Raw genomic sequence first — 12849 nt, 5'->3', positions numbered from 1 at the left:
TATTTGTTATAAATATTCTGTGGTTTTCATTTTTTGGTTTTCCATTCTGTTCTAAAGTAGAATATTGTTCTTGTAGAAAATTCACAGATTTCCTCCATCTTCCATTTTTTTCCTTGTACTTTCATAAATAGCCTGGGTTAGTTTTTACATTCTTTATCACTTGAAATCACTTTGGTGTTTCTGATTTTATGCTTAACCCCATGGCCTAATATTTTGATTTTTCTTGGGTTTTTTTTAAATTATTCCTTTATTAAGTTCTACTTCTTCCATAAGTGCTTACTTGACTTGCTTTTTCTCTTGCTGGGTGTTTTTCAAATGTTAGAAACATGGAATGGTTTGGGTTGGATGGGACCTTGAGGATTATATCTCATTCCACCCCCTTCTATGGGCAGGGACACCTTCCACTGTCCCAGGCTGCTCCAAGCCCTGTCCAGCCTGGCCTTGGGCACTTCCAGGGATCCAGGGGCAGCCCCAGCTGCTCTGGGCACCCTGTGCCAGGGCCTGCCCACCCTCACAGGGAAGGATTTCCCCCAATATCTGATCTAACCCTGCCCTCTGGCAGTGTGAAACCGCTCCCCCTTATCCTATCACCCCATGCCCTTGTCCAAAGCCCCTCTCCAGCTCTCTTGGAGCCCCTCTAGATACTGAGAGAGGCCCTGTAGTCTCCTCAGAGAGAGAAAAACCTCAGGGAAAAAAAAAAAAAAAACAAAGCAGGGAGCCGGTGGTGAGGCATCTAAATTGCCAAAATTCTAGGGTTGGAATTCAATAACCAAAGCTCCTGGACTCCGCTTGGGATACAGACAAAACTTCAAGACTTTCTGCGTGGGCTCAGAAAACACAAATATTTTGAAGTGCAAACGGTGCTTTTGATAAAGCAAAGCTGTGTTTTCACGGAGGAATGGGCAGCACCCAGAGCCACTGAAGGATATCTGCCCTTTCCTGCAAGGAGGGGGAATCAAGGCTCTCTGTTTACTGCCCTCCTGCAGCCTGAGTGCTCTCACACATGGGAGGCACCCTGCTCTCCTGGAAAACCATCAGCACCTGGGAATAAGGGCTCGGATAACTCTGGCCTGCTGATAAAGCAGCTGGGAGGAATCACCACTGATTGGGCTTGGAGAAAGGGGAGGAGGCAGCACTGAGGGAGCTTTTGAAAAATTGTCCCCTTGGGCAAGACCCTGATACATCACAGATAATTTGCAGGTTATTCACAGGAAATGAAATTTTGTTTAAGAAATACTCATCTTGGTTAAATGTCTTTTTTTTCCCCTTTGTTTTCTCCACTTGCTGTGCTGTACCTGGGCAAGCAGAGTCCAAGGCACCTCCCAGGGGAGAAATTACCATCCAGCAATTCTTGAAAATGTCTTTATAGCAGCAACCTAGGAAATCTGAGAAAATGCAAAAAAAAAAAAAAAAAGTTAAGAGCCTGAAGAAATCTCTGTTAAAGTGTGTACTTGCTTAATAGATGGTTCCCCATACCGTGTGTTCAACTGGCTTATATGAAAGCATCAACTTTAATATTTGATTTAGAATTTAATATAAAGGCAACTGACTGCAAAACACAATCAGATTTACCAGCTCAGGGGAATGAACCTTTTTATGAAACTAACAATTGCACATACTAAATCAGCTGAAAATGAGTTAGTGAGATGAAACTTCCACCTTCCTGGCTGAAGTTGTGATTAAACCATGATTAAAGTCAGTGAGCTAAGTGAACAGCAATTAACCCAAGATTCAATTCACCCTTGGAAAAATAAAAAAAAAAATAAAATAAAAGAGAGGATGGACTATATTTCTTATTTCAGTGATGTGCTGACTGAGTTGTGGAAGGACAAGGCTCCAGCCTAAACTGCCTGGCACTAATGACCTCCCCAGAACAGGGGATTCCCAAGCCCAGGAACAACACAATTCCCTCCTGTGCTGTAAACTGGACCTATTTGGGAAGCAGGCCAGCTCCCATGATTTTCTTTTCTCATAACATTTACTGCTGTTTCTAAGGCCATCCCTCAGAGTCATATGACAGGATAAGATTCGCAGCCTCTCTGGTTTTGTAACTGAACACAGGCTCCTACCCTGAAAAATCAGGGAGGGAAATTTCACCATGTGACCCCAGTGCTCCCTGAAGATGGCCTCAAGGGTATTGAAAAGAGAGAGAAAATGAAACCTGCCCTGTGGGGAGGAAGCTGTAGAGGGGGGTGGCAGCAGTGTTACGCAGAGGAACAAAAAAAAAAACAAAAAAAGAGATTTGAGGCTGAAGTTTGAGACCACAACCCTATCAAAAGACCCAGGACTATCCCCAGCCCAGCACTCTAAACTCTGCTGGGATCCTCTCCAGCCTGGTGCCCCAAACCCTGCTGTGACCTCCCAAACCCAGCACCCCCATCCCTGCTGGAACCCCCCAACCTGGCACCCCAATCTTGGCCAGGATCCCTACCAATCCTCCCCAGCCAAGCATCCCAGACTTTGCGAGGATCTCTGCATCCAGGGCAACCCAAATCCTGCTGGGACCTGCACATCCTGCCACCTGAAACACTTCTGGGACTCCCTCAGTCCAGCATCTCAAATCCCAACAGGATCCCAACCACACTCCCCATCCCAGCTCTCCAAACCTCAGCACAATTTCCAGTACCCCCATTCCCTCCAGGGCCTCACATCCTCATCTCCATCATCCTCCCCACCTCTGTCTCTGTCCTCACCCACATCCATAACTCCTTTCCTCATCACTGTCTCTGCCTGCATCTCCATCCTGATTTCCCTCTTCATCTCCATCTCCTTTCCTATCCCAATCCTCATTCCATCTCCAACCTCATCTACATCCACATTGTCATCTCCATCTCTGTCCCACCCATTTCCATCTTCATCCCCATTGCATCCCTGCCTCCCATCCCTTCCACATCCACCCCTCCATCTTAATTTCCATCCTCAACTCCATGCCTCTCTCTGTCTGCCTGTTCCCATTGCATCCTCATCTCCAACCTCTTCCCCATCCTTATCCCCTTCCCTATCACCACACTCATCCCCATCTCTATTCCCATTTCCATCCCTGTCCCCATCTCCATACCCATTCCCATGGCTGCCTCTGTCTCAATGTCTGTGTCCACTGTATCCCCATCTCCAACCCCTTCCACATCCTCATCTCTGTCTTGGTCCCATCTTTGTCCCTGTCCCCATCCCCAACTCAATTCCATTTCCATTCTTATCCTCATTCCCATTCATCTCCATCTCTGTCTGTCTCCATTTTTATCTCTCCATCCCCTTTGTATCCTCATCTCCAACTTCTTCCACATCCCAATATCCTCCTCTGTCCCCATCCTTGTACCCTTCCCCATCCCTATCCTGATCCTCATTCCCATCCCCAACTCAGCTCCATTCCCATCCCTGTCTCCATCTTCATCCCCATCCCTCTGTGTCTGTCTCTCTGTCCCTTTTGTATCCTCATCTCCAACTTCTTCCACATCCCAATCTCCACCTCTGTCCCCATCTTTGTCCCCTTCCCCATCCCTGTCCTGATCTTCATCCCTGTCTCTAACTCAACTCCATTTCCACTCTCATCCCCATTCCCATCTCTGTCTGTCTCCATCATTATCTCTGTCCCCTTTGTATCCTAATCTCCAACTTCTTCCATATCCCAATCTCCACCTCTGCCCCCTTCCCCATCCTTGTCCTGATCCTCATGCCCATCCCCAACTCCATCTTCATCCCCATCCCTCTGTGTCTCTGTGCCCTTTGTATCCTCATCTCCAACTTCTTCCACATCCCAACCTCTGCCTCTGTCCCCATCCTTGTCCCCTGATCCTCATCCTTGTCCTTAATTCCATTTCCATTCTTGTCCTCATTCCCATCTCTGTCTGTCTCCATCTCAATCTCTGTCCCCTTTGTATCCTCATCTCTGACTTCTTCCTCATCCCAATCTCCGCCTCTGTCCCCATCCCCGGCTCCATCTTCATTCCTCTGTGTCTCTGTCCCCTTTGTATCCTCATCTCCAACTTCTACATCCCCATCTCTGTCCCCATCCTTGTCCCCTTCCCCATCCCTGTCCTGATCCTCATTCTCGTCCCCACCTCCATCTTCATTCCTCTGTGTCTCTGTCCCCTTTGTATCCTCATCTCCAACTTCTCCCACATCCCCATCTGCATGCCCATCCGTGTCCCTTTTCCCTGTCCCTCTCCCCATCCCCATCCATGTCCCTTTTCCCAGTCCCTCTCCCCATCTCCATCCATGTCCCTTTTCTCGGTCCCTCTCCCCATCTCCATCCCCATCCATGTCCCTTTTCCCTGTCCCTCTCCCCATCTCCATCCATGTCCCTTTTCCCTGTCCCTCTCCCCATCTCCATCCCCATCCGTGTTCCTTTTCCCTGTCCCTCTCCCCATCCCCATCCGTGTCCCTTTTCCGTGTCCCTCTCTCCATTTCCATCCGTGTCCCTTTTCCCGGTCCCTCTCCCCATCTCCATCCATGTCCCTTTTCCCTGTCCCTCTCCCCATCCCCATCCGTGTCCCTTTTCCGTGTCCCTCTCTCCATTTCCATCCGTGTCCCTTTTCCCGGTCCCTCTCCCCATCTCCATCCATGTCCCTTTTCCCTGTCCCTCTCCCCATCTCCATCCCCATCCGTGTCCCTTTTCCCGGCCCTTCTCCCCATCTCCATCCATGTTCCTTTTCCCTGTCCCCATCTCCATCCATGTTCCTTTTCCCTGTCCCCATCCCCATCCATGTCCCTTTTCCCGGTCCCTGTCCCCATCCCCATCCATGTCCCTTTTCCCTGTCCCCATCTCCATGCCCTCCTCCGTCCCTCCCCTCCCGCCCCGCCCCGGGCGCTGCTGCCGGCGGGGCGGGCCGTGGGGCGGGAGCGGCGGCTCGGGGCCGCCTTTGTGCGGGTCGGGGCTGTCCCATCCCCATTCCCACCCCCGTTCCCGCTTCGTCCCGGGCTCTCCCGCACCTCTCCGCACTTTCCCGTCCCACGGCATCCCCATGGCCGCCCCCCGGCCGGCGCACGGCTGCGGCAGCGGAGCGCTGCTGGGGCGCTTCGGGGTGCTGCTGCAGGCGCTGCTGGCTCTCTGCGCCTTCAGCACCCTCATGCGTGAGTAGCGGGGGGACCAGGGACACCTCGGTGGGATGGGGTGGGTGCCCGTTCTCTTCAAAAGCACCAAGTTTGGGTTGGGGAGGAAGGGACGCGCTGGGGATGTTCCCCAGCAGCAGGAGCAGCGCCAGATGCTCCTTCTTCCAAACTCCCTAATCTGATGGTAATGAAGCTCCGTGGAAAGCGAGGCTGTAATCTCCTAAAATTGGCCTCGCTTGTGTGAGCCATTGCTCAGTCGCTTAGAAAATTTTAATGAGGGGTAAAAAAAAGCTCTTGGTGTGACCCCGCGAGTGGCCGGGGAGGAGCTGATAAAAACGGGGCGGGTGTCCGACACGGCGCTGCGTGCTCGGGGGGATTTCAATGGTCTGTGATATTGTTTTTGTTGAATTTTCGCTCAAGTTTTAGGGCTTGGGGAAGGAGGTTACAGAGAGAGAACGTGTTTTTCTGGTTACTGGGAAGGGCTGGTAGTGGGAGAAATCAGCTGAGGAGTGAGAAAAATCACCCGGGGTGTGATTTGCAGAGCCAGAGAGAACGGCCCCAAGTTACGCTGTAGAAAGTTCAGAGTGGGTATTTGGGAAAAAGCTTCTTCCCCGGAAGGGGAAGGCATTGGAACCGGCTGCCCAGGGCAGTGCTGGAGCCTCCGTCCCAGGAGATATTTAAAATACGTGTGGATGTGGTTTGGTAGAGCACTTGGCAGTGCTGGGTTAATGACTGCACTTGATGATTTTAGAATTCTTTCCCAGCCTCGGTGATCCTGCGGTCCTGTGAAAAGGTGCGGAACGCTGAGGCTGAAGGAGCCGTGAAAATTCACTGTTGCTCTGTGCCGCAGCTGCGTTTTGCTCAGAGCGATGTGTGTGTGTTGCTGCTCTTCAGGGTTAAGTGGTTTAGCACAAGTTGAATCAACATGCCAGAACCCGATCTGTTTTCCTTGTTTGAAAGCCTGTGGTGACAGTGAACCGAAACTTCCAAGTTTTCTGGTTAAGTAGCTGCAGATTTTGAGATTCTCTTGCCCCCTCTGCCTTTTGGAAACCGCTTTCAAAGGCTCCAGCGCTGCGGTTAACGCCGAGCTGCCAGAGAAAATTGCAACAAGTTCTTCCAGGGATAACTGATACCTTCTTCCAGCTGGAGCAGCCCAGTTGCAACATGCCGCTGCTTGTGTTTCACCAAATATTTTCAGTAAGAATAGTGGTAATTTCGTTTTCTGTTCCTGTTCCCCCTAGTGATGTGTGCATATGGGTTAATTCTCCCATAAACGCCATGGGGTGTCCCATAAAATCGAGGACTTGGGTAAATCATGTTGGAATACCTCTGGGGATGAGGATGCATAACGCCTGCCAGAAAATCAGCAGCTCTGGGCTAACTGCTGGTGCAGGGGCTAATATTTCTGTGAACATTAACAGCCTCTTGGTTAATGGAGAGAAACTGAAAGCTGATCCTGTGTGGTTTTGTTGTGCCTCAGCTGAGGAGGAACTGCTGCCTGGGACCCCGAGGGCAGATGTGTTTACAGCCCTGGGATCCCAACCACAGCCCCTCCGTGGCTGCAGCTGGGCTGGTGGTCCCTGACCCACCCCAGCTGGTCCTTACCTGTGCCCCAGGCTCACACTTCCAGCTGGAGGCTCCCTTGGATCTGCTGGAGGGGGCTGTGTGTGCTGACTCCTAACCCACGGTGGTGGTGGGCTCACCAACAGTTTTGTTTTGGGCATCAACCTTCAGCTTTTGGGTTGTTTCTGTGGCACGTTCAGCTGGCAAGGAGAAGGCTCCAGTGCCTGGGAGGTGTGGAAGCTTCTGGAGCTGAGACAAAAAACTTCCTGGGAATTTTGGTTGCACCTTCATTTCACCCAGCCAGGCAGTCCCAGCTGGGTGACTCATGTAGAGTTTAGGATGACTAAATGACATCATGTAGATCCTAGTTTAGGATGACTCATGACATCATGTAGGATTTAGGGTGTTGCTGTTGTTGGAGTCAGCCCTTTGATACTTCTTTCCTTCAGTACTTTCTTCTTTCCTTCAGTGTTTCTGTTGATTTTATTACTGTGATTTCTTCTTTGCCAGAATATTGCAGGTCATGGGTTAATAAGTGGAAACAAGGACCATGAGGGTGGTGAGGCCCTGGAACAGGGTGCTCAGGGAAGCTGTGGCTGTCCCTGGATCCCTGGAAGTGTCCAAGGCCAGGTTGGATGGGGCTTGGAGCAACCTCAGATAATGGAAGGTGTCCCCGTCCATGGCAGGGAGGTGGAACTTGGTGATCTTTAAGGTCCCTTCTGACCCAAAACCATGGAACAGAATTCCTGTCCAAACTCAAACCAATGCCTTTCTATTCCTTCTACTTTAAAGTACCAGCTCAGCTATAGGAACACCTGGATTTGCATGGAAAAAATTTCCAGATTGTGGAGAAACTGTTCAGAGCTCTTGAAAACATGCAGAGAAACTCATACTAACAATAACATTTGGCATTCTGCAAAGTTTTGCAGGTGTATCTGCATGGATGTGCTCAGAGTATCCCTCCAGAATGTGGATCCCAAGCATGGCCATTGCAGGGAGGATAAATTTGTTTTTATCAGAGCAATTCATGTCCTTGAATTTGTGTTTTTTTGGGGCTGTGGAAAGATTCTCTTCTGCCAACCTGGTAGGAAAACCTAATGGAGGAGGAAATTAGTTTTGAATGATAGAGTGGGGTGGTTGCTCCCCATTGCTGTGGATTCTGTGAAATGGATTCTTTGAGTGGTGAAAACAGGACCCAGAAGTAAATGATGCCCAGCCTTGGCAGGGAGTCAGGACAGCTGTTTAGTGGGGTTTTATTGTTCTGTCAACTCCCATGAGCAATAGTGCTAACAGTTCATTTTAGCCTACAAACACTCTCTTGCTTTTCCAGCAAGGTCTTCAAGGCTGTAGTCAAACCTAATCCCAGTATGACCAGAGCTTGCTCTGGTTGCAGCTTTGCCCCATTTGGGAGTCAAATGGCAAAGGGGTGTCACCCTTTCCACCTGCCTGGGGTGGCTGTGGAGGCTCTTTGGCTGCAAGGACAGTCCGAATGATCACAAACACTTGAAGGCAGAGGAGCCCAGCAGCTGTGTGTGTGTGGCAATCTGTATTCCTGTGCAAGAACCTCCCCTGGGGAGGTCATGGCCCTGAGGAGTGGGGATAATTGTGCAATCCCATCTGAAGCGCTTTGCAATGCTTTTCCTTGAGCATCACTCAGCTGGGTGGGGAAAGCTCCTTGCAGTTACCTCAGCTGTAAGGACTGGGTGAGCCCCTGCAGTTGGTGCTATTCATTCTATCCTTTTTTTTTTGAGGAAGGGGTTGTTATAAATGATCAAATCGTGAGCCAAAATTATAAAAAACTTAGCAAAGATTCATTAATTTGTCTGCGAGACCGAAGTTTCGGTCTTCGAAACCACCACAGCCAAGGAGACAGCGTCGAGCCCGGGATCAGCGCCGGGTGAATGAACACGGATCTGACCTCCTGAGTGTCAGAGTGTCCCCCTCGGGTCACACATGGGTGGTTCACACATGGGTTCACCCGTGGGTGGTTCACACATGCTGCTTCTTGCAGCGAGGTTTTATACAGTTTATTCTGCCCGAGGCAAAGATGACCAAGTTTCCTTTGTGTCTCTTCACGTGCATCGCTGCTGCTTTCCATGTGCAGAGCTGGACAGAGGCCGAGTCCAGGTGTGCCATTGGTGTCAATGGCATCGGAGGAGGAGCCGGGTGTTCAGGTGTGTCAGGGTGGTGTCACTGGACAAAGGCCGAGTCCAGGTGTGCCATTGGTGTCAATGGCATCGGAGGAGGAGCCGGGTGTTCAGGTGTGTCAGGGTGGTGTCAGTGGACAAAGGCCGAGTCCAGGTGTGCCATTGGTGTCAATGGCATGGGAGGAGCCTGGTGTTCAGGTGTGTCAGGGTGGTGTCACTGGACAAAGGCCGAGTCCAGGTGTGCCATTGGTGTCAATGGCATCGGAGGAGGAGCCTGGTGTTCAGGTGTGTCAGGGTGGCGTCACTGGCGATCTTGACAGATGCAATCAGCAAGGTGATAATTGCTCTTGGGTGGCTCCCGAGGAGAGAAACCGGTAATCATCACCCTGGAAGCTTCTATTCTTACGCCAAGGCATCAATTGTTATCTTAACTTGTGTCATAACTTGTGTCTGGGAGCTAGTTGAATCTAAATCGACAGCTGCTTCTGGCCAGGGGGTCAAAAGACATGGTTTGGATTTCACCGTATTTTATACCATACATTAATTGCATGAATTATCCCTAACATACATTACAGGGCTCTAGACTAGCAAAAGTTGTCCAGGTTTGCACAGGGGACAACAAAACTCTTTGAAATGAGGGAAGATCTTTTCTACAAATTACATCCATAGCCTTCTTTGTGAATTAACTAGAGTGCAGGATTTGAGGAGCTCAAGAATTTTTGTCTCCATTGTGAATGGAAAAAATTTTTCCCTGGAGCTGGTATCCTCATTTTCTACTCTACCACAAACAGCATTGAGAAAATGCATGAACCTTTGTTTTTCTTCCAGCTTTTTCTGAAACTGGCTTGGCAGCCCTCTGAGCTGCTGGATGAGGTGTAGAAGCACTTGTGATGTTGGTATGAAAATAGATGTTGCTCTTGGAAAACACTCCTACTGCCAGGCAAGGAGAGCTGGACTGGACTGAGCTCCCACAGCCCTGTGGGAAAGCTGGCTTTCAGCTTTACTTCTGAAAATGTCTTGATCCTGCCTCGTGTGACAGCAGCGTCCCTCTCTCCTCTTGCATGTCACTGCTGGACATGCTCTTCCAGCACATCTTGCCTTGAGCTTAGTCTTAAGAAGGCCCAGTTTGCAGGAGGGACCCTGGTGCTGAGCCCCAGGCAGGAATTGGAGCTGGAGATGCTCTGTGAGCACCTGGGATGGTGTTCTAGACACTGGTCCAAGTAGCTTGTCCAGAGGCAGAGCCACAGAATAGGAATTTACCAGACTTCCTGTAAAAGAAATAGTGTCTCTGTGGTAGAAAACAGTTGTCAAAGAACATCAGAAGGATCCCCTTGATCTGTGGCCTGTGTTTTCCTGATCCCTATGGATTTTCCAGCTGAGCTTTCAACGTTGATTTTGTCCTGGATGGTGAAATGGGAGAGAGCATCCTCGTGTTGAGAAGTGTCTGAACTTCAAGAGGGACTCATGGAAGCTGTTGCATTCATCTCCACCAGATAAATCAAACTTAACCCAACTTTTGTGACTTTTTACTGGGCCCTGTAGTGATAGGGAAAGGGGCATTGGTTTTAAACTGAAAGAAGATAGATTTAGACTAAATACAAGAGGAATTTTTTTACAATGAGAATGCTGAAGCACTGAAACAGGTTGCCCAGCAGAATGATGGATGCCCTATCCCTGGAAATATTTAAGGTCAGGTTGGATGGGTCTCTGGGTATAGTGGAAGGTGTCCCTGTCCATGGCAGGGGATTTGAATGAGGTGACCATCAAAGGACCCTTCCAACTCAAACCACACTGTGATTCTGCCCCAGTGCTCAGTTCAGGCTGGTACAGAGTTTGTTGTACACAGTTTGTTGTACATATGGTATTTGTACATAGTTTGTTGTAGATATGGTATTTGTACATATGCTTTGTTGTACATATGGTTTGTTGTCCATGGTTTGTTGTAGATATGGTATTTGTACATAGTTTGTATATAGTTTGTTGTAGATATGGTATTTGTACATAGTTTGTTGTACATATGGTTTGTTGTACATATGATATTTGTCCATGGTTGGTTGTATATAGTTTGTTGTCCATATGGTATTTGTACATAGTTTGTTGTATATAGTTTGTTGTCAGTTGCTGTACATGGTTTGAAGTGAAGTGCTGTCTCAGTGCTTCAAAAGTATCCCAAGTGCTTTCTGGTTTGTGTTTTGACTTTACACTGAAAATACCTCATAAGGGTGGGTGAAAGTGCGAGTTCCTGCCAAGAAAAAGAAGAAGTAAATGCTAGAGCACTTGATCTGTCCAGACTTCCATTCTGTTCTGAAATAGATCTGCCCAAGACACAAAACCCCACTGCAGGCTTCCCCTGCCCAAGGCAGGCTCTGCTGCCTTTGCTTGCAGTCACACGAGTGTGTAACTGTGTGTGCTTTTAATTGTTCACACACAAGAGCATGCAAATTCCAACTTCACCCCTGTAAATGCTTTTCCCTCTGGAGAAAAACAAAGCCACAGAGGTTAACTGTGTCTGGCAGTGTGAAGCTTGGGTCCTTGCTGATTTACATGTAGGTTTGTGGGTTAAGCTGCACATGGCAGGGCTCTCAGCACGTTTCTCTTCTGCTTCAGTACATCTGAAAACTGGATGAGCTGGAGAACATGTGTTGCACTTTGTGGGCTGGAAGGTCTGTGCAGCACTCAGTGTGCTTCATTAAGCTGCACACAGCTTTCCACAAAGCTTTAGAATTGCAGCTGTTGGTTGCTCTGACCTCTCCTCGGCCATCGCCCCTCGAGCGGCCGAGCTGAGCGGGGACTGGGAATGATTTATTAAAAAAATTATGGATATTGATCTAGTACCAATATCCAAGTGTGATGGACAAAAACTCTCTAACAGTTTAGAGTTGGAAAGTGTGTGTTTATTGCTACAGGTGATCACAGAGTCCTTTTATGTATACAGTTATGAATACCCAAAATACCAATACATTTTCATAACTTTGGTACATCCCATTCCCAATATGGATATTGATCTAGTACCTATATCCAAAAACTCTCTAACAGTTCAGAGCTAGAAAGTGTATGTTTATTGTGGGATAACTCCCAAATAGATACCACAATTTACAGGTGATTACAGAGTCCTTTTATCAATACAAGTATTGAATACCCAAAATACAAATACAGATTCACATCTTTGGTACATCCCATTCCCTGCTCCATGTGGTAATTAGTTCAAAAGTTATTAAGCATTTGTTCCTTGAAATGTGTTGGTGGTCCCTTTCATGGGGAGGGGTCCCAAAATGAGGAAGTAAATGAAATCTTCCTTGTTCTGACCTTTCTACCTTTTCAATGCAAATATGACAAATGAACCTTTGGTAGGATTCCCATTCCCCATCTTCAATTGTTTCAGAACACAGGAGGCCTACAATTGTCTTATGTTCCTAAAAGCTATTTATCAGTTTCTATATTCTTCATTATAAATCCAGCTAACCAAACATTGTGTTGACAAGTAATCAGTTATTAGTATTAAAACTACTAACTCTTAAGTTCATCAGGGCCTACCCATTTTTTTTAATTAACTCCAATAAGTTTAACTCTAACTAAAATCTTAGCTTCTCTAAAATCTCTAAATTCCTTAAAGTTTATGTCTCTGGAAGCTCCTGGTTTCTGAGAGAACAAAGGCATTGGGGAAGATGGAAAATGAGCTGGCAGAGTAGAGCTCCATGAGAAGTTACCTGTGATCCTTCACCCTGCACCTTCCTGAGTTGGTTCTGCCACGTGTGGTGGGCAGTTGATGTTATGGCTGACTTAATGAGACAAAAATCTGTACAGTGAAATTAGTATTTTATAATTATGAGGTGGAGCATGCAAAGCTTTAAGGAGTCTCTTAAATTTACAGCTTGTTTTTTTAAACAGCATTTGTAAGAAAACTGTATGGCAGAGAGACTTTAATGTTAAAAGTTGAGTTGGGATAAAATGCTGTCTTTAATGCTAAAAGGGAGTAGAAAGAAGATGATGGTTAAGGTCCCTTCCAACCCGAACCATCTGTGAGTCTATAATAACTGCTTGTGCATCACTTCATCCTTCAGGTGGTCTTCTCTTAGTGATCTTGGATTTT

At 47.9% G+C, this 12849-nt stretch overlaps 1 protein-coding gene across 1 annotated transcript in view; it reads left to right on the top strand.

Moving 5' to 3' along the window:
* The first annotated feature begins 4884 nt into the window (after window positions 1–4884).
* LOC139587611 (store-operated calcium entry regulator STIMATE-like) overlaps window positions 4885–12849 on the top strand; it is a 36470-nt gene continuing 28505 nt past the window's right edge. Inside the window, exon 1 of the mRNA XM_071422009.1 lies at window positions 4885–5070. Within this exon, the coding sequence (XP_071278110.1) occupies window positions 4962–5070 (109 nt within the window). The 5' untranslated portion in view covers window positions 4885–4961. The remainder of the gene's footprint in view (window positions 5071–12849) is intronic.

Source organism: Agelaius tricolor, unplaced genomic scaffold (assembly GCF_023055355.1).
Source record: "Agelaius tricolor isolate 1412-34295 unplaced genomic scaffold, bAgeTri1.0.p SCAF_3, whole genome shotgun sequence".
Taxonomy (NCBI): Eukaryota; Metazoa; Chordata; class Aves; order Passeriformes; family Icteridae; genus Agelaius; species Agelaius tricolor.
This window is presented reverse-complemented; position numbering and strand designations above follow the sequence as displayed.